Here is an 18,820-nt window from a genome sequence, read left to right as displayed (position 1 = left end):
CACGCGACCATCGCTTGAAATTGGAACTCTACATGATTCGTGGAAACCAGGTCGCGGGCCCAACATGTAAAGCAAGCTAATGACTCACGAGGGTAGCCTTCCACCGCAAGCGCTTCGGTGTATTTAATGAAGCCAAGCTTCAAATGTTAATGAAATCGACTGTGGAAATGGATTTACAGCCCACGTTCGCGATCGATTTTCACCGGGTGGATGTTTGGATAGGACACGTTTGTGCTACCCAACATAAGGTGCGCATCTCTTTGCTGTTTTGCCCGGGTAGTAAAGGTAGCCGTTAAAATCTAAATGCCCCATCGCTGGGTAGCAGTCAATAATGATCCATACCCGAAAACGATGACGACCAAACGAACGCGAACCGAACCTCATCGGTGCAGACGAGCTCTAAAAACATCCGTCTCGCTAAGCAAGCGAGAAAAAAAGGGACACGTCAAATGGAATGGAACGAAATAAACATAAAAACCATCCACCCCGATCGGATACGCGCTATCCCGATAGAATCAAAATGGAGGGTTGAAGAATAACGCTGAGAATGAAAAGGATAGCTGTAGCAGTCAGTTTGGTCGTAGATTCTGTAGCGCCATTCAAATTTCAACCTGCTCATCAGCGGTTGCCATTTTACGGCGGACGGGGATGTCTGTCGGGTTGACTATGCTACCAGGCGCTGAACTCACACACACAGTCACATCCGGTCGGCACCGGAACACTAGTGAAAGTAGCCGGAAATATTGCTGACCGTAAAGGGGACACCATCGGCCGGGCGCGCATCAATGCGAAGCCATCACACGGTTGTGCTGTTGGAGGGAAGAAAAAAAGCTGTTTGATCCTTCCTTCCCGTCGGCTGCGCGTTTTGTCATTCATCGTTCTCATTTCCGGGATTTGATAAGGCGCGTGCAATGGTGTCGTAAAGTGCTATCAAAACAGCGGAAACTGGGCTTTTCGGTAGGGCAAAGGAAAAAAAAAGAACGATATCATTCTTCGCGTCCTCATGTTCTTTGGCGAGCAAGTGGCATACCGTGGAGCAGTTTTCCTTTTTGAAAAGCGGGAAAGCGAATTGAGCGATAGATGATTTGTGCAAAAGTACCTAAAACGTGAATCGTTTCCGGCCAACTGAAAATGCTAAATTTGTGCTCTGTTTGTGGCTTTAAAGTCAATCTAAATTATGCTTCAAGCTGGATGTACAACATTTTGCCCAGCAAACGCTTCTAGCTGAAAGATATTAATCTATTAGCTAGTAGAATTGCTTGAATGTTCCAAACACTATTTTTTCTTGCCTTTTCCCACCAAAAAATCGCTCGAGAAAAATGGCATCGTTCGCGTTCGAAATCGAAACTGCAGCAGACGTTAAAATACTGTGTAAAACTGTGCCCAACTCGACCACGAATTCAATCCCGTGCTGGAAACTGGCGGAAACTACATCAATCTTGACCGTGTGCGCTCGTTCGCTCAACCGAAAACGGGGTTCGACCCACCACCAGCTCAGCCCACTAGGAACAGCTCGGAACAGCTGGCAGAGGTTAATTTCGGTGCGCTTTCGCCATCGACACACAGAACACACAGAAGAATTCAGCACACACACGCACACACAAACCCTCCAATACCTGGGCTTCATGAGGCACTAAATTTGCCAATGAAGAAACCCGAGAACGCGCGTTTCCAGCTGCAGCTGTGTTAAATTATCGGTAGCAAATATTAAGCGACTGCAATTGCCGTTCGAATAAGGGTTGAATAAAAAAACCTTTCGAATTCCAAGGACACCGATCGGCAACAAAAAAACGGTGCACTTTAAGAAATCAGGAACTTGTTTCCGACCGGCGTAACTCAGCTCAATTCTCAGTGAACGCTGGAAAAGGGGGGAAACCGTTGGGGTCGGCATGAGGTTGCTGTGGAATGAACGATGCAAGAATTATTGCTCGACAAACTTACCGAACGGTACTCGTTCGAGTTTCGTTCTGCTCCCAAAAAGGCGCTGGTGCCGGTCCAGTATTATTTTCGGTTCAGTGCACCCATCGTGTGGTTTTTCCTTGCGCCATCTCATGTAACAAGGTTGAGCTGGTTTACAGAAGCACCATATAGTGGAGTTTTTTTGTTTCTTCGATATAGAGATGGTAAAAGTGAATCGGCAATTAGGATTCGGTATGGTACGGCACAATTCTTGCTGTGAAGAAGAAAAGGGAAGAGGGAGAGAGAGAACAGTCCAGAAGCGGCTTTCCTTTCGAGCATGGGTGAATATCTGCTTGTCCTACCGCGTTAAGTCGCTCTTCTTTCTTTGTTTGCGATTCAAGCGATTCAAGCGATTCGAGGTGAAATTTTGGCGCTAATTCTTTCCCTTTAGACATTTTATTCATCCCGCCTTCGTTGCTTTACAATCCCCGGGAAACCTTCTCCAAGTAAGAGGCGGAGTGCGAGTTCTCAGTTGCAAGAGCCCAGTTGCCGTCCCGGTTCACGTTTCGCATGGCTGACTGTTGGCTACACCGTTAAGTGGAATCGCCTTCCCAGCATCCTTTTCCACCCTTTCCAACCATTTCCCCCATCATCCAGCACCCCGTGCGTTAAAGCCTGTGGGCAAATCCTTTGCAGCTCTCGGTCGCTTTACCCGATGGCCGTTAATGCGGCTGTGCTGCTGTGTGGTGTTCAGCCGGGCGAGACTTTGGCTCCCAGTAAGAAGCACCGTTTGAAAGGTTCTTCTCGTCCTGCATGCGTCCCCGGGATGCCCCTTCTTACATGCGGTAAGGAGGTCCATTCAGCTTAGCAAACCGAACAATCAATGTTTTCTTCTTAGTTTCGTGTGAAAAACCACAAGAATCGCCTACGGGTTAGAGGAAAGAGGGAAAAGAGGGTGTGAGAGCGAGTGAAGGAGTTAGAGGGAGGAAAAAACCCATCACGAACAGCTGAAACCGATCGAGCACGAGAGTCGGTGGCAACCGGGGTGGGAAGTTAAGTAAAAACCACCGGCACGGGACCAGATCCGCCGAGAAAGGTTTATTTTTGCACAAGGGAGATTTATTCACTTTCCTCTAATGTGTGTTTAATGCCTGCTTCTGATTCGCAGCGTCTGTCTGCCCCTTCTTGGCGGATGGTTGTTTCCGTGACGCATACCTTTCCCTGCCCCATCCCATAGGCGGGAGGTTTTTATCTGGTGCGTTGGTTGTTCTCAGAATCAATGCAGGAAGCCTCTGGGGTTTCTTCTATAGAGCTGGGAAAGCTTTAATAGTACAAATCGCGAACAACGAAATGATTTACGAGCGTGCTAGTGTTGTGTCTGCGTACCACTGCTGCAATTATTCCATCTAAAGTAAGAAAACCGGGAGAAGGAAAGATAAAATGTATTACTAATAAGGAGAGGCTTGGTTGTTTTACTAATGTACTGTATTATTCTCTGAGTCACTTTCTCACCTAGCAAATCATTAGTGTCTCCCATGAAGAATGTGATTCTGTTGCTGTATTTCGATAAACAATAAAAAACAATTATTTCAATGCTTTCAATGCTGCTGGCTGTACCAAATTATTGACAAACTCACATTTGCACAGTGGGCACCATTTATCGAATAAAGGTAAAAATTGCTTTTTGTTTTTATCTTTGTACTTAAAAGGAATAAAAAAACTCATGTCATCATTTGAAAAAAAATTAATTTGTAAAAAAAACACATTCAGGAAAATGTTAATAAAAACTACTGCAAATTTTACTGATTATTCATAATTTTCGGAATAAAAATACCAATGGAGGCGCCCGGTACTTTAAAATACTGTCAAGATCGTGATCATGATGAGAATTATTTAAATATTGTGTGACAAACATTACACCAACATAAAGTTGTGAAGTTGTGAATTGTTTTTGTAAAGAATTTTTGTATTTTAAAATGTCAATAACTTGAGTTCTTCAACGGGTAGATCCAGAAAAAAGACGGATGGAGGCGCCTAGTACTTCACAATCCGTTAAAGATCGTGTTCACGATCATGATGATGATTGTCTAAATGCGTTTTAAATATTTTGAATTAAAACATTTACTGTTCTCATTTATTGTAAAGTATAAGGAGCTTTTCGTTTTTATAACAAATATAATTTTTCTGCTGTTTGCACCTCTAACATTGGCATAAAACATTTACTCATTGCTTGACACGCAGTTGATTTTACGACTTTTCTCCGAACCAAAAAGCCCACAGTTAGTTTGGCCGGATAAAAACGGGAAATAAATCACTCTTTCACGTCAAATATCCCGCTTTTGTTAGCGGCAAAAGGATCATCATCAGTGTCTGTGTGCTGCCTGCTGCGAGAATCGCACCAAAGTTGAAGCCACAAGATGAATCCAACCCTTCACTCCACCCCCAAAATGGCCCCCATTCCTTCCCTGCATATTGCTCAGGTTAGTGGGAAAATTAACCACCCACACTGTCTCTGTTGCTGTGTCCACGGTCAACCGTTCCAGCCCCCGCCCTGTTTAAGCGTGTCTTTTCTTCTAGCTGATTTTGTCGCTGTCACTAATCCGTTCGTTAGTACACCGAACCGTTAACCGTTGCCTACCGAGCCTAGTGTATGCTTTGCGGAAACAGCAAGAGGATAAAGGAGAAGCACACACAGAAAAAAAAACCGGCTGATGGAAAGCTTTCTGTCGGGTGGCCACCATGGGCCCAGCTATCGTCTCTTTCACCGCCACCATTTGCACGCTGGCAAACTTCACCAGAAAGCTGTAAATTAATTATGTTTAAATGGTTTAAGCAGGGAATAATGATGGGAGATTTGGACAAACAACGGCAGCCATTAGGCCGTCCGTTGACCGGCAACGGATTGTCCAGCGGGATCCAAGCTGGGATGGATCGTTTTTCGCACACCCCCTTTGCACTGTGGAAGCAGCGAGAAGAGTTTTTACCATGCTGCCAGTAGGGTTTTTCCTGCTGTGTTTCATCGTCGCTGAGTAAGTAAGGAAGGACAAACAACAAAAAATCCTGAAGGCCCAAAGCATAACAGAATCCTCCCCATTCCCGACCACATCCCAGAATGGATGTGCCATGGGTGGATAATTGCTTTCTGAGGTGCGTCCGTTGTCAATGTGAGAACGATGACTGATGAGTTCGGGGCATTAGGCTTCGTTGGAAGCGCAGGTGGCGGGTGTGGGAGCGTGAACGAGGGGGGGGGGGGCGGGATAATGTAAACGGAAGTAAGAAGGAGAAGCTTAGAAACGTTCGCCAGGAGATGAAATAAGTTATTTAACAATCGAAAGTATAATCCTCCGGCAAATGGCGGCGAGACCGGCGGAATATGATGTCGGAAGGTTCTAATTTGGGAGGAAAACTTCATTCGTCTTTTGGTTGGTGTTTTTTTTTGCGTTGGTTTTCAGTGCGTTAGCCCCAGCACTTATTTATTTTCATAAGAAGATTAATCCTAAGCGTATCTCAAGCCCTTTCCATTAATGGTCCTACGGGTTGTCGTCGGCGGTGTGTGTGATGGTAGAACAATGGAAAATCAATAATCTTGTGCGGTAAGATTTTTGGGGAAATTAAAAGCAGCCAAAGCTTAGGAAATTGATGTTCCACGAAAAGGAGATTTAAAGTGAATGTTTAAAACTATTTGAACAACATTTTATTTTTTTAATCAGCTCGAAATGAACTCCCCATTAGCATTTCATTTGTAGCATTAATGTGGTGTACGGAGTTATGCCTTTCGCAAAAAATCGCACACACACACACACACACACACACACAGGCTTGGCTCAAAAGACATGAACTTTAAAATAAACTCTTACAGTGGGTACATTTTGTGCATAGCAACGCTACCGATAATCCGCTTGCGGGTAGTTCGGAAAATTTTATAGAGTCTGAACACTGTGTGCAGTACAATACACCGACAATGATCTCCCGGGGTTGGCATGTTTTACTTTATTTGCACCAAAAGCGGAGAAGAATTTCCCTAGCAAGTGGTACCGGATACTCAACAATGCAGCATTAGTACACATCTTTTGCTGCCGTTGTCTCCGATCATAGTTCGTTGGTGCTAGAGATGGGCGTAATTGGCAAAGGAGTGGAACTGGTTTCGGATGATTCTGAAAAATAAATTGGAACCAGTTTTGAATATTAGGTGCCGATGAGCCATCCGGAATCGTCTAAATTATCCGGATCTGTGAAAATCGGAGAAACTGTCCGAAATAGGCGCAATAAAAAAGCTGATGGAGACGCCTAGTACCTCATAATCCGTTCAGGATCGTAACCATGATCATTGTTTTAAATTATCTAAATATTATTAAATTATTTTGCATTCAAAAGATAAAGATAGGAAAATGTTTGTCAACGAATAAAAACAAAATAACATACGAATAGAAAAACATATGTATTATTCTATAATTCTACTATAATTTAATGAACCGCGCAAGCAATACAATCCTGCGTCGTCCTCAACGTCATGCATCATTAAAACTATCAACCTCAAGAAACTTTTAAAAATTGTTGGGTACACCATTTTTCAAAGGTGGACGATTCTGACGGTTCTGGATGATTCCAGACGGTTCTGGATGATGCAGTTCCGCTTGAAACCGACGTTTTTCCTTCCTTGGAATCAGACTCGGAGTCAAACCGGTCGGGTTTAAAGCCGAACCGTGGGTGTATTCCAAAGAACCCATCACTACTCGGTACCGTGCCCCATCCCAATGAGCCAATGGATGATGAGCGGTTTGTAATAGACAGTTTTTTTTTGTGTGTGTGTTTCAATCCACTGCGCCTTGCTGCACCGTTATTTCGTTCTTCTGTTTGACTACTATATCCTTCTTTTCAAACAATTTCTTACCCATCTGGGTGCACCGCAGCAGCAGCAGCAATAGCTGCACGACGAATAAGAGCAAACTGCAAAGAACGAGCATTAAACTGTATTTGTTTTACGTTTGCCAGGATTCCCATCCATAGCTCCGAGGAGAAGGATCGAGCTGAGGGATGGTGTCCCGGATCTACAATCTCCATGTGTCCATATTTCATCCACATCACATTCAGCAGTCGCACATGCTCAACCCAACCTCCCGAAACCGCTCCCTTTCCACGCTACCCTTATTCTAACTTCACTTTTTTTTACGGTGAAAATTAGCCACGAGGGAGTGCTTTGATATTCAACGAGTCACTCGCGACCGCTTTCCCTCCGATCCTGCGTGTGCCGTCCCGCACTCAGTCAGCCCTTCCCGACAATGTGGTACGCTTCGCGCGAATAAAATATGAAATATGTAGAACAATAGTCGGATTCTGGTTCTGCGCATTCCAAAATTCCGCAAAACTCGCCCACACCGAGGACCGAAAATATATTTATGGATGGCTCATGCATTATGCGTGGCCTGGGTTGAGGAAGTACATGTGCGTGCGGTGGGTGTGTATGTGCGAAATTGAGTCGTCCGCATTTTTGTTTTCCTTCTGCTGCTGCTGCTGTACCACTCCAGCAACAATAACCGCCAGCAGTTTTGAGGGAGCTAACCGGCCAAAAAGAATTGCGCTAACTCGTTGAAAACATACACAACTCAATGGCATACCATGGTCCGGGTTTCCCTGTTCGGTATGCTAAAACCTGTGTGTGTCTGTGTGTGTGTGTGTTTTTTTTTTCTGTCTCTGTTCTCCAGCTGCCCAATGATTGCAGCCGGGAGGTGGACAGCTCCCCAAAAGCACCATCTCATTCCCTTGATGGACATTTTTCTCATTTATGTGTTATATTTTGTCATTTTTTTTATTGGCAATTTTAACTGTACAACTGTGGGTTTGCATGTGTGTGTGTGGGTATGACGAACCGTATAAAAGTTAGTCGAGTTCGGGGTTGCGTTCGGTAGAGTTTGTGGAACCGCAAACTACCCCTTGCTGTTAAATTTTGAGCATAATCTGACGTACGGCGAATTGCACTGTACGGAAGCGCTTTTCGTTATGGGGACAGCTGAGTGACAAACCATCGCACGGTACATTTATGAGTTCGCTTCATTTATTAGCATACAGTTGGCATTTGCCATTGTCTTGCACGGCTGATGCTTTTGCGGGGCAGCTCGTTAAGCTAACAAGCTAAGCTCTGATGTAATTGGTTCGAGATGACGAATGTGTGTGTGCGATTTCTCTGTATCATTTTATTATATTTCGCATAATTAGCTTCAGCAAACACAGAGGATTAAATTATTTTAGGAAAGTCGGTGTAGGTTCAAATGTTTTAATAGCTTACAGAAATGATAACGAAAAATACTGCAAGCAGATGGGTGAACACACCCTTCTGCTTGCAGTTTTCTTAATGAACACTAGTTTATTCTTTTAATCTTTGAGTTAAAATCGTTTCGTCTGAGTTCAAGAACATGTCAGTTGACCGTCAAGTGCCTAATGTCTAGACTGACTCGAAGACATTATAAGACAGCATTTCGATCAACCTTTTGCTTACCAAACCAAATTTGTTTTAGAATTCGTCCTCATCTAACCCTCAGGCAAGGTAAAACAGTAACAAGTATTTGAGATAAACATTCGACCATCTTGAGCTAATTTTATGCGAATTTGAAGTCACTTCCAATAACAGTCATATACACATTTTCCTTGTACAATGCTAATTTCCTTTCACCGCAACACATCAAAGCCCGACGCTGGTACAAAACCCGGTAATGAGTGTCATTTTGTTCCTCGGTAGCATATGTGTCTGAATCCCTCGAAACGGATGCACCCTCATTACGGAAATTTCAATAAACCATGCAACTGCCAAAAAAAGGGATAGAGGGGATAACGCAACCAATCCAAGTTCACAATCTCCAGTATTGGAGCTCCTCAAAGCAGATGCTTAACTATGCTGTCTTCAGATTCACTGCAGTGCATAATTAAGCGACAGAATACGCTCCAGCAACTCCATTACACTGGTCCGAGGGGGTCTGGGGTTAGAGCTCCCAGCCAGCGTTACTTAGCCATAGTCAAAGTACTCATTCGTGAGTGTCAATTTCGTGTTTTAATTTACCCCGACCATTTGATTCTCGTCCCGTCCCAAAAACGTTCCACTCATTATGCTCCAGAAAGTGCTACGATTGGGTCAAGCGTGTTTTTCGAGAAGGAGATCTGAAGTTTCCCTTTTCTTTTCGCACGTTGGGACAGGTGTAGCTACAGCCAAGATGCCGCAAGCAAGTAGGAGAGGCGGATGGAGAACTCGTGGTGGCGTAGGGCTGGGGAAACGTAATTAAACTGCAGATCATTAAAATTAGTGCACAAGAAAATGAGACACTGCATCCAAGGGACACGAGAAGGCGAGAGCGAGAAAGAGAGAGAGCAACCCCATTGCAGACGACAAGCGTTTGGCAAAGTTTTTGGTCAACACACAGCCAGACCAGGAAGCATAAGAATTGTGCCATGAAAAGGAAGCAAATTGCTTGGTTGCTCGTTCCGGGTGGTAACGGGGAGAAAGTTTTCCAAGATTTTCCATTAAGTACACATCCTGCTCGGTGTGTCGGGGTTCCAGGGCGTGAGAACTGTGATAGTTTCCACAGAAAGAGAGAGAGAGAGAGATAGAGAGAGCGAAATTGCCCGCTTGCAACCATGCTCCAGGAAATGATTCGGTTTGCACGTGTAAAACGAGGAACAAAGTTTTATTACATCAGTAATTTTATTACTTTTCTAACACTTTTTCTTTCTCTTTCTCTCTTTGTTTTTCCTTTTCTTTTGCACGGCGAATTTCGGCTGACGTGTGACGATCGTTGATTGTATGCAGTTCCCCCAGAGCGGATGGTGATACGGGATCAGCTCGGCATGGAGCGTACGACGGTGGCCGGACCGTACAGCGAAGGGGACAACATCAAGCTGCGCTGTGACGTGTACGGTGGACGGCCAACGCCAACCGTCACCTGGTACCGGGACACGGTGCCGATGACAGCGGACACCAAGTACATGCCGCTCGGGAAGCACCTTCGCAGTGAGATAGCGCTTGGGCCGCTGACCCGTCAGGACCTGCACACCAAGCTCGTCTGCCGGGCGACCAACCATGCCCGGGCCAATCCAGTGGAGCAGTCCGTCCAGATCGATATGAACTGTAAGTGACTGACCGGTCCCGGTTTTGAAGTTCTGTACCACTAACACCGCCCAACGCTTAAATCCCGCAGTTGCTCCACTAAACATAAGACTGATCGGCGCCCATCAGCCCTTGTCGGCCGGCCGAAGATATGACCTTCTGTGCCAAAGTGCTGGTTCACGGCCAGCCGCTTCCATCACCTGGTTTTTGGACGGTGTGCGGCTTGACAAAAGCAAGGAAACCGTAAGTAATGTGAACCAGTGGTTTACCACGCGTGTCACCATCGCACAACACCATCGCATCACACTAACAATTCTGGGTTTCCGGTTTTCCGTTTCCCCGGGCACGCAACGTAGACATCGGCCGACGGCAACCAAACCACAAGCACACTATCCATCGTGCTGAACCGAACCGATGCGGGCAAATATTTGTCCTGCAAGGCGTACAATTCCTACGTACAGTCCGATGCCCTCGAGGATGGTTGGCAGCTGGACATTCAGTGTAAGTAGGGGCGGAAGGCTAGCAAGCAAACACACACACACACACACACACACACACACACACACACACACACACACACACCGCTGGGGTAAAACCGCACCCCCTGTTTACGGTCAACTCTGATTCCACCCATCACTTGCAGACATTCCTGACGCTTCCGTGAGGCTTGGCAGCTCCTTGGACCCGAACGCCATCCGGGAGGGTACGGACGTTTACTTCGACTGTATCGTCAAAGCACATCCGGCCGTTTACAAGGTCGAATGGAAGCACAATGTGAGTAGGCCGCGTTCTGGATCATTGTTTTTCCTAGTTCGACTGATTTCACCTATTTCTCTCTCTCTCTCTCTTTTATCTCTCAAACAATGGAATCGGAAAAATCCTGCAGAACAAAACGCTAACGCGCAACATATCGCAGGGCGTCATCGTCAGCAAGCATTCACTGGTGCTGCAGGGTGTCTCCCGTACGACGGCCGGCAACTACACCTGCGTGGGGTTCAATGCCGAGGGTGAGGGTAGCAGCCCGACGTTCGAGCTGAACGTGATGTGTAAGTGAATAATTGAATTTTTCATTTTCCTTACCACCGGTGGGCAGTGTTGTGCGACCGAGTTTGTCACATAGTTACCCCAGTGCCAGTGACGAGTGTTGTGTCGTTTTGCATTTCGCCCCTTTTCGCAGATGCACCGACCTGTGCACCGAACCAGCCGCGGGTGTACGGCGTGGCCAAGCAGGAAAACGCCGAGATACGGTGCGTCGTCGATGCTAATCCACCGGATGTGGAGTTCAAGTGGACGTTCAATAATTCAGCCGAGAGCATCGATGTGCAAGCGAGCCACATCTCCAGACTGGGTAATGTATATATTTCCGATACCGTCTACTGTATGCACCTTGTTCTTGAGCGATTGTTCCGTAAAGTTGCCTAATTCATAGAAACTGGCTTAAATTTTTTGTTACACATTACTGATATAGAGAATTTTCCTAAAGTAACTGTAGAACGTAATATCATGTAGCGAAACGGTGTGGGGAAGATTTGCCTTCGGGCCATTCATCCAATCTACACCCTGCAGTAGTTCGTTACGGTCGTTCGTTCAGGTTCATTTTAATTCCAGTTAGCTGCATAACTTCCACTAACTTGTCTCTCCCTTTCTTGCACTTCTTTTTCTTCCCCATGGAAATGCCGGTCCGATGTTGGCTCGCTTGTTCGGTGCTGGCCAAATAAATGATGTGCCCAACGCAGGAACGTCATCGATCGTATCGTACACGCCAATGACCGAGCTCGACTACGGTACGCTGCTCTGCTCGGCCACCAACAAGATCGGCAAGCAACGGCAACCGTGCGTGTTTCACATCATCGCTGCAGGTAAGTTGCAAGTCAACGGGTCATCCGTGGAAGACGATGAACCGACCGAATCGAGCCACCCATCGAGCATGCTGGTGATGCTGGCAATAACTTTCACTCGGGGGTTTTTTTGTTGTGTGGTTTGATGAAAGTTTTTTGTGTGGCGCCTTCAGGTGAAAGATTTGTTTCATGCTGTACACGGTTTCAATTCGTCGTATTCTCTGGTGTTGGTGAAGTATGGCTAGGATATTGCTTTTATCCTAGTAATAGGGAGCTTTTGATGCGTGTTTGTGATAAGTTTGGCGGTGTGTGGGGGTGTTAAAAAAGATTATTTGATAAGCAAGATTATAGCGGTTGCATCTCTGGAGCTTTGAAGATTTTGTTGAAGTAAGTCAGGGTGCTTTAATCAAGCGCCAAGTGTTGGTACTTCCACGGGAAAGCGTTCAAAATGGTACTTGCTTCATCAAAAGCTTGTTAGGCAAGTCTCATCTATGTCGCGACTTTGTTACTGAGCAGGAACTAGAAATTCTTCTCGGAAAATAATCCAATCGACTTTGCAATCGATCGCCTTCCTCCAAAGCCTTCAATAATTGGGAGTGAGTTAGATAGAGCAATGAGTTGACTACGCCAAGCATAAAACAGGCATAGCATATCTAAAATAGTAAAAATGGCTTCTGGAAAGCTGATGATGAGCGGAAAAATTCACCTAAAACATGGAACGGAACATTTACTGAGAACGAGAGATCCATTAGCTGTTTTTAGTACTTCTTCGAGCACGGGTTTCCAACGTTTCTAGCTCGCCTGTCGATCACTTCAGCTTGCTGGCGATGAGATGAGTTGAGTTTGGTTCGAAATTAAATTCTGACCGAGCGACGAGAGCCGAGTGTTTCATCTAATCAACTTGATTATCAGAAAGCAAGTTGATGTGTTTCCGTGTACTTTCTCTTCTTCTACAAACTGGTTTATGAATTGTGTATTTTTGCAGGAGAAAAATGTAATCTACCATGGAGGAAAATTAATTGGAAGTAGCGCAAAGCGACGTGTGCTTACATAAGTTGTGCTTTTTAAATTGGTTTACGCTAAACTAAAATTGAAATGTGAAGCTCTTTTTTGTTGTTGTTGTTCCTCATCACAAAACTTTTTCCTTGCTAGTTTTCTACGTTCACTGTAAGGGAACTAAATTTAATGAAATTAATCATAAGCAAGTATCCTCGTTTTTTTTTTTTTGGTCCGGGAAAAGAAGATTGAAACCTTTACACGTTGCGCTTTGGAAATTTGTTTCCGGGTCACTAACATTCTTCCGGGAAACCCCAAGAATAGATTAGCATATTTATTGCAGAACGCTTCCACCGTAGCATATTGCATTAATCAACCGGGTGAAAATCTAATGTTCACATCAAAGGCCGAACAACGGAACGGAGATGTAGAATCTAATTATATGCTAGTATATACCATCGAAAAAGATGAGAAATCACCCGGTGAATATTGCTAAATCAAGCGTTGAGCTGCTGATGAAACTCGGTACGATCGAGTGAACCCCTGCCTATAGCTCGCTATGGTTTAGCTGTTTGGGCTAACCGATCAAAAATAAATCCTTCCGGGAGGGAATTCATTAACAGGTATTCGTTGAATAAATTTTTTTTCTCCCTCATCCCAGCCGTTTGTTCGGCGCATGTAGGAGAAAGCACTATGGAACACAATTTTACTTATCGCGCTATTCGTCCAGACTTTAAGTCGGATGCTTGATTAGATGCTATCGGGGATTTTCGTTGATGAACGATCAACCTGTTTTACCGTGCTTCTCGTTTTATTAACTATTTTGCTTGCTTATTTAAATAGAATACCTTTTTGCAGTTAACGACATTTATTCTTTGGCTATCTGGGGCGTAAAGCGGTGTACAAAGTTTTCTTTCGGAGAATCTCTTTTTTGCGATACGACACCTGACAGCTTTGTTTACAGCAACTGATACCTATATGTACTCAGCATTCTCTAAGCATCATAAAGCAAATACGAATGAGTTGACTGTAAATTCAAGGAGGAGTTTTGTAGAAACGAAATAGGTTTCTAGAGAATTTTATTCAATAAGAGAATACATGAAGATTTATTTCATGTTGAAATGCCTTCTAAAACAAAACCACTCTGAATTTGGTCTTCCGGAGGACTGCATTGCTGCTGACTAAAAGCTCATACACTAGAGAATATTGTATTAAATAGTACCTTCTTTCTCATACAATGGCCGTAAGCACCGAAAGGTATAAAATACACGTCACCAATCCACTCAAGCTTTCCGTTCAATTGTTTCACCGCTCCGAAACCGAGCGCTGTACCTACTAAATTAACGAGCATAATCCTGGCTCATCTTTTGTCAGGCAAATTGTTTTGCCTTTCGTCTCCGCTGCTGCTGCTTCTTTGGCAGGTGAGAACGACCCAAGGGTGCTTCCGCTGAGGTATTATTTCGTAGTTCTTCCACACACACACTCAGAAAAAAAGGGTTTTCCAACCGGATGTACAGGAAATGAAGCTCGAGCCCCAGGAGAGTCCACGAGAGCATACGGAGAGTTAAATATTAAAGCCCAAGAAACAGTGCCCGTTGTGACCGGAATGAACCACCCGAAAAAAGAAGCAAAAAGATCTTCCTTTAACCCAGCCTCAAGTTCCTGTCCGGCAAATGTTTTATTGCCGTGAAACCATGAACCAGTCGACGACGAACACACACAGTAAAAACGGTTTGCACATTGTGTGTTTATGAGCGGAAAGACATGCGTTTGATGGTAGAGTTTCGTGCATGGGAAAGCTTTCCTAACCCTCGCAGAGATCTTGCCTTGGTAGAAAGGGACGAATGGTTTAGAGCGAACGGTGATACCACCGGTCGAAAGATGGAAATGATGGTTTCTGGTTTAAAATTAAACTACCGCTTCGTAACATCACTGCATGTCCAGTGGTTTAAGGAAGGAACGGACAGAAGAAGCCACACGTTAGCTTCAATGTGTGGCAGCTTCGAACGTCATCGCCGAGTCCGGTTAACCAAACGTCAGGGGTGATGAGCCAAAGGGTTAGGTACAGATATGACAGAATCGACCGGTGTGTACCCTTTTGTAGTTGCGTACTTGCGTACCTGCTGAAAACAAAAGAATCATCGACCTGTGAAGAAAAGGTAGAGTAGCACACCTGTTTGTGTGCCATTGGGCAGTCTAAAGTTCGAGACTATTGCTTGGAATATGCATTGTGTGTTTGCGTGTGATGATAGCAGTGAGTGTGTTACGAAAATTCCACTTGCTAAAATATTCCGGATGTTGTAAGGCAACAATAGAATGAAGACAAAGGCAATTCAAAGGAAAGGTCACAACGACGGACTTGATATTGGAGCAAGGAGGTTCCATAGCTGCATATCACACATTACGGATTTGCATTTGTAGATGCTGAATATGTATCGATAGTTTGAATATTATTTTTTGGTAAAACCGAAAGGAAAGTGCTTTAACAATCCCAACTGCTTCATTGTGTATTTCATAAATGTATTCCTGTTAATAAACTGACACAGATGAGCCAAGATTTTCTTGAGTTGATTGATTTCGATTGAAACGCAAACTATCTAAAGTTTTAAAAAATTATGTGTTCCTTTATTTTAAAGCTTAATTGATAGTAGAATTTTGAACTTTTATTATTATTTTTATAATTCGAAGGACTGCTTAGCCATCGCAACCGAAAACAACGCTTACGAGTAGTGTTGGTCAAACGCTAGACTTTGACTAATGAAATCAGCAGCTGGAATATCAGGCTCAAAGACATCACATAAAGCGTTACATTTTTATCATATACAAAGAAGCGGGTCTGCTTTGCCCAAGTGCTTTGAAATCTGGCAATCATGTACCAGTTTAGCTTAGTGGTGAGTAACGCTGGACAGTTAAGGAGCCTTATGATGAACGATTCTCGAGCCTGTTAACTGTTTGCGCCTTACAGTAAGGCAATCCGCATACACTCCCGCGAAGGCGAAGATCGGATGAATTCGGATAGAAATAATCTTAAAATTTATTCATTTTTCCTTACCGTGAATCTTTCCTAAATTCTTACTCACAAATAAACCATTATCAAGTTATTTTGCGACACTATTGACAATTGAGAAATAATTTTAAGATAATTCCACATGACATGGTGGACAGTATTTAAGCACATGAACGTCCGACGCACACATATAACTTATTTATATCTTGAATATCTGATAACGAAAACCGACTTCACATGGCCAAACCGTGGGTCAAGATCCATCCAGACGGATGAAATGAAGTCACAGAAGAAATTTAAGGACGTGACCTTTCAAGGTTATAGACATGTCTGCGTACTAGAAGTAGTAGAGCAAATAATGTAGCAAATAGACGATAAAGTAAAAGCAGAATAGTTCGAAGAACAAAATCAAGCATTAGTAGAAGAACTAAGACAATCATTAATGCCACTCAATGCAATCGTCGAAGTCTGAAACGTTGATGATGATGATTAATCCGACATATTGTACCACACAAGTTTTGAGAAGGACGGAATTATGTTTAAGATATGCTTACCCTAATATTTGGGTATTAATGTAAATTTAGAAACGATACGAGTAAGTAGTGGAATACTACCGAGAATGGATTGCACCAGGGCTCTCATTTCGTAGCAATGCTATTTCTTGGTATTATTTTCATAACCTACCAAGAACCAGTTCCACTAATACCAACGAATAGATTCAAGCAATACCTTCCGAGGATGATGACTCATGTAGGACACAATTGCTTCTATCGCTAAGGCCGCCTCAGCCGATTAATTATTAAACTTCACTGTGCGTTTTTCCGATAAGCTTGCGTAAACTTGTCAATCGACGATTCCCCGACACAATCCAGGGAAATTAATCCATACCAGTTGATAAATCGACCTGAGGATATCTGTTAAATTTATCTCTCAAGACACTTAGATTGATACAGTTATAAGTGCAGCAATAAAGTGTGCTTACAACAAAACACACCCCAAACACACCGGCTGCTGCAAATAATGGGCCCAGTAACTCTCCAAAGAATGCATCACATCATTATGTTATCATCACCGACCGACCGGTTCGCCGTGCTTGCCACCCAACCACCAGCCCAAATGACGACCAAGCCAACGGTGTAGCGTTGCGAGATTACCTTGGCTAAATACCGCATTTAAATGGAAACCGGGCAAAGTAGCCTGTACACACTGTAAACTCAACCAACCCATCTGGAGCTGCCGGGAGAGAATGGCATATACGGGACACACAAACAAACAAACATTTTAGCAAAAGTCCGTCCAATCCAACCCACCCATTGCTGAGCTAGACCGGGGAATGGAGTTTAATTCGGGCTGGCGTAAAGCAGAAGAAACCCAATCTTGGCAAACTGCGAATAAGCAGCGGTAGAAGTACTAGCAGCAGCATCGTCAGCACTATTATGTTTTTGTGGTGACTTTGGCAAATTTTCAAAGCGAGGTTCATTTCGAGGTTTGTTTGTGGTCGTTTTAGTAGGTGAAAAGGGAGCAAAACAACGACCCAAAAAATGGAGAAGAAAAGAAGAAAAAAAGTGCCCACACGCCGACACGGAGAAAACATTCGCTCTCCCTCTCGCTCTCTCTCCCTCTCTTTTGGACGATCCGCAGTGAAGTGTGCCGCCCTTTTTGCCCCAAGTTTACTGAAGTTTGATGTTAGTTTGTTTGCACTGGAAGTTGTTGTTTGGCACCACGTTTTGTGGAAAACTCTCGAGTGGGACCTTATTTCCCCGTGTTTTTCCGCCGCCCTCCCGCGTTAAGAGTTGGACCTTTGCGCCCAAGTTTGGCGTAATGCAAGTGCAGCTCAACACACACACACACACACTCCTTTTTGGAAAGCTGTTTGTGACGCAGACGACCAACAAAAAAACGGGAGGAAAATCGCACACAATTCCACACCACGGCGAGTAAGTGTCGAGAGTGTACCATTTAGGAATCACTTTTCATCAACCTCGACCTGGTGCACGTGAAAGTGCAGCTGCAGCTGTGCAGAGACGAAAGCTTGCAGCTGCTAGTGGGAAGTAAATCTTATTTTTCTTACTTTTGTGTAAGGGCGAGTGCAAAAATGCACGTCTTGTCAAGACCGTCACGTATGGTCGGCCAAACCTGCATCTTCCCGCACCAACCGACCGTCCACTGTCACCCATTCGTCTTTGGAAAGTTTATTTGTGCAGCTAACAAACAACCAATTACTCTTCACCTTTCCAAGGAACGGCATGGATTCGCCCCTGCTCCCGGGCTGGGAATTTGGGGAATAAATGGAGGATGTTTTTTTTGTTGTTGCTGCTTCTATTGCACTTACAAAGAAACATCCATTTCATCACCTGGCCAGGAGGTTTATCGAACGTTGATCGGACGGGCTGGGTTGCATCGTCCGGACCGGTGAAGGTCCTAATTGGAAGAGCTGCTTTTTATTGCCGACCAGCCATCCAGATGTACGAGCGTCCATTTTTATTCTACCAGCTGGGCGTCCCACGTGGCACGGAACAAGCAATAAGCGCTCGCCCGTTTACCAAGCATTGAAGTTCGGGATATTGGGTTCTTCGGTCGGTGCATACAGACGGGTGTGCAAGGATAATATCTTCCATCTCATCGGTTACATTGTTTTTCGCTTTCTCTCTCTATCTCTCTCTCGCTCTCTCCAGGTCGGCCAGATCAAGTACACAACTGCACGGTAGCGAACGTGTCCATGACGTCGTTGGCCGTCCGTTGCTACGAAGGATTCAACGGTGGACTGGCCCAGTCCTTCTTTCTCGAGCTGCGTGACAGCCATTCGCAGGAGATGCGCTTCAACAACACCGCACCGGTGCCCCAGTTCACGGTCCCCAATCTACACCCGAGCGCCATCTACCAGCTGGCCGTGTACGCGTTCAACTCGAAGGGACGGTCGGAACCGTACGTCATGAGTGCCGCAACCCAGCGGCTGCCGGAGAAGCAAATGAAGGACTCGGAAAAGGG

At 44.7% G+C, this 18,820-nt stretch overlaps 1 protein-coding gene across 1 annotated transcript in view; it reads left to right on the top strand.

The window, feature by feature from the left end:
- Nucleotides 1-18,820, top strand: part of LOC118516700 (neural cell adhesion molecule 1-like) — a 40,342-nt gene that overhangs the window by 16,816 nt on the left and 4,706 nt on the right. The window contains exons 3-10 of the mRNA XM_036062647.1: nt 9,695-10,012; nt 10,083-10,234; nt 10,348-10,492; nt 10,635-10,765; nt 10,878-11,037; nt 11,169-11,339; nt 11,728-11,850; nt 18,508-18,819. Coding sequence (XP_035918540.1) covers nt 9,695-10,012; nt 10,083-10,234; nt 10,348-10,492; nt 10,635-10,765; nt 10,878-11,037; nt 11,169-11,339; nt 11,728-11,850; nt 18,508-18,819 — 1,512 coding nt within the window. The remainder of the gene's footprint in view (nt 1-9,694; nt 10,013-10,082; nt 10,235-10,347; nt 10,493-10,634; nt 10,766-10,877; nt 11,038-11,168; nt 11,340-11,727; nt 11,851-18,507; nt 18,820) is intronic.

This window comes from Anopheles stephensi, unplaced genomic scaffold (genome assembly GCF_013141755.1).
Source record: "Anopheles stephensi strain Indian unplaced genomic scaffold, UCI_ANSTEP_V1.0 ucontig378, whole genome shotgun sequence".
Lineage (NCBI taxonomy): Eukaryota > Metazoa > Arthropoda > Insecta > Diptera > Culicidae > Anopheles > Anopheles stephensi.
This window is presented reverse-complemented; position numbering and strand designations above follow the sequence as displayed.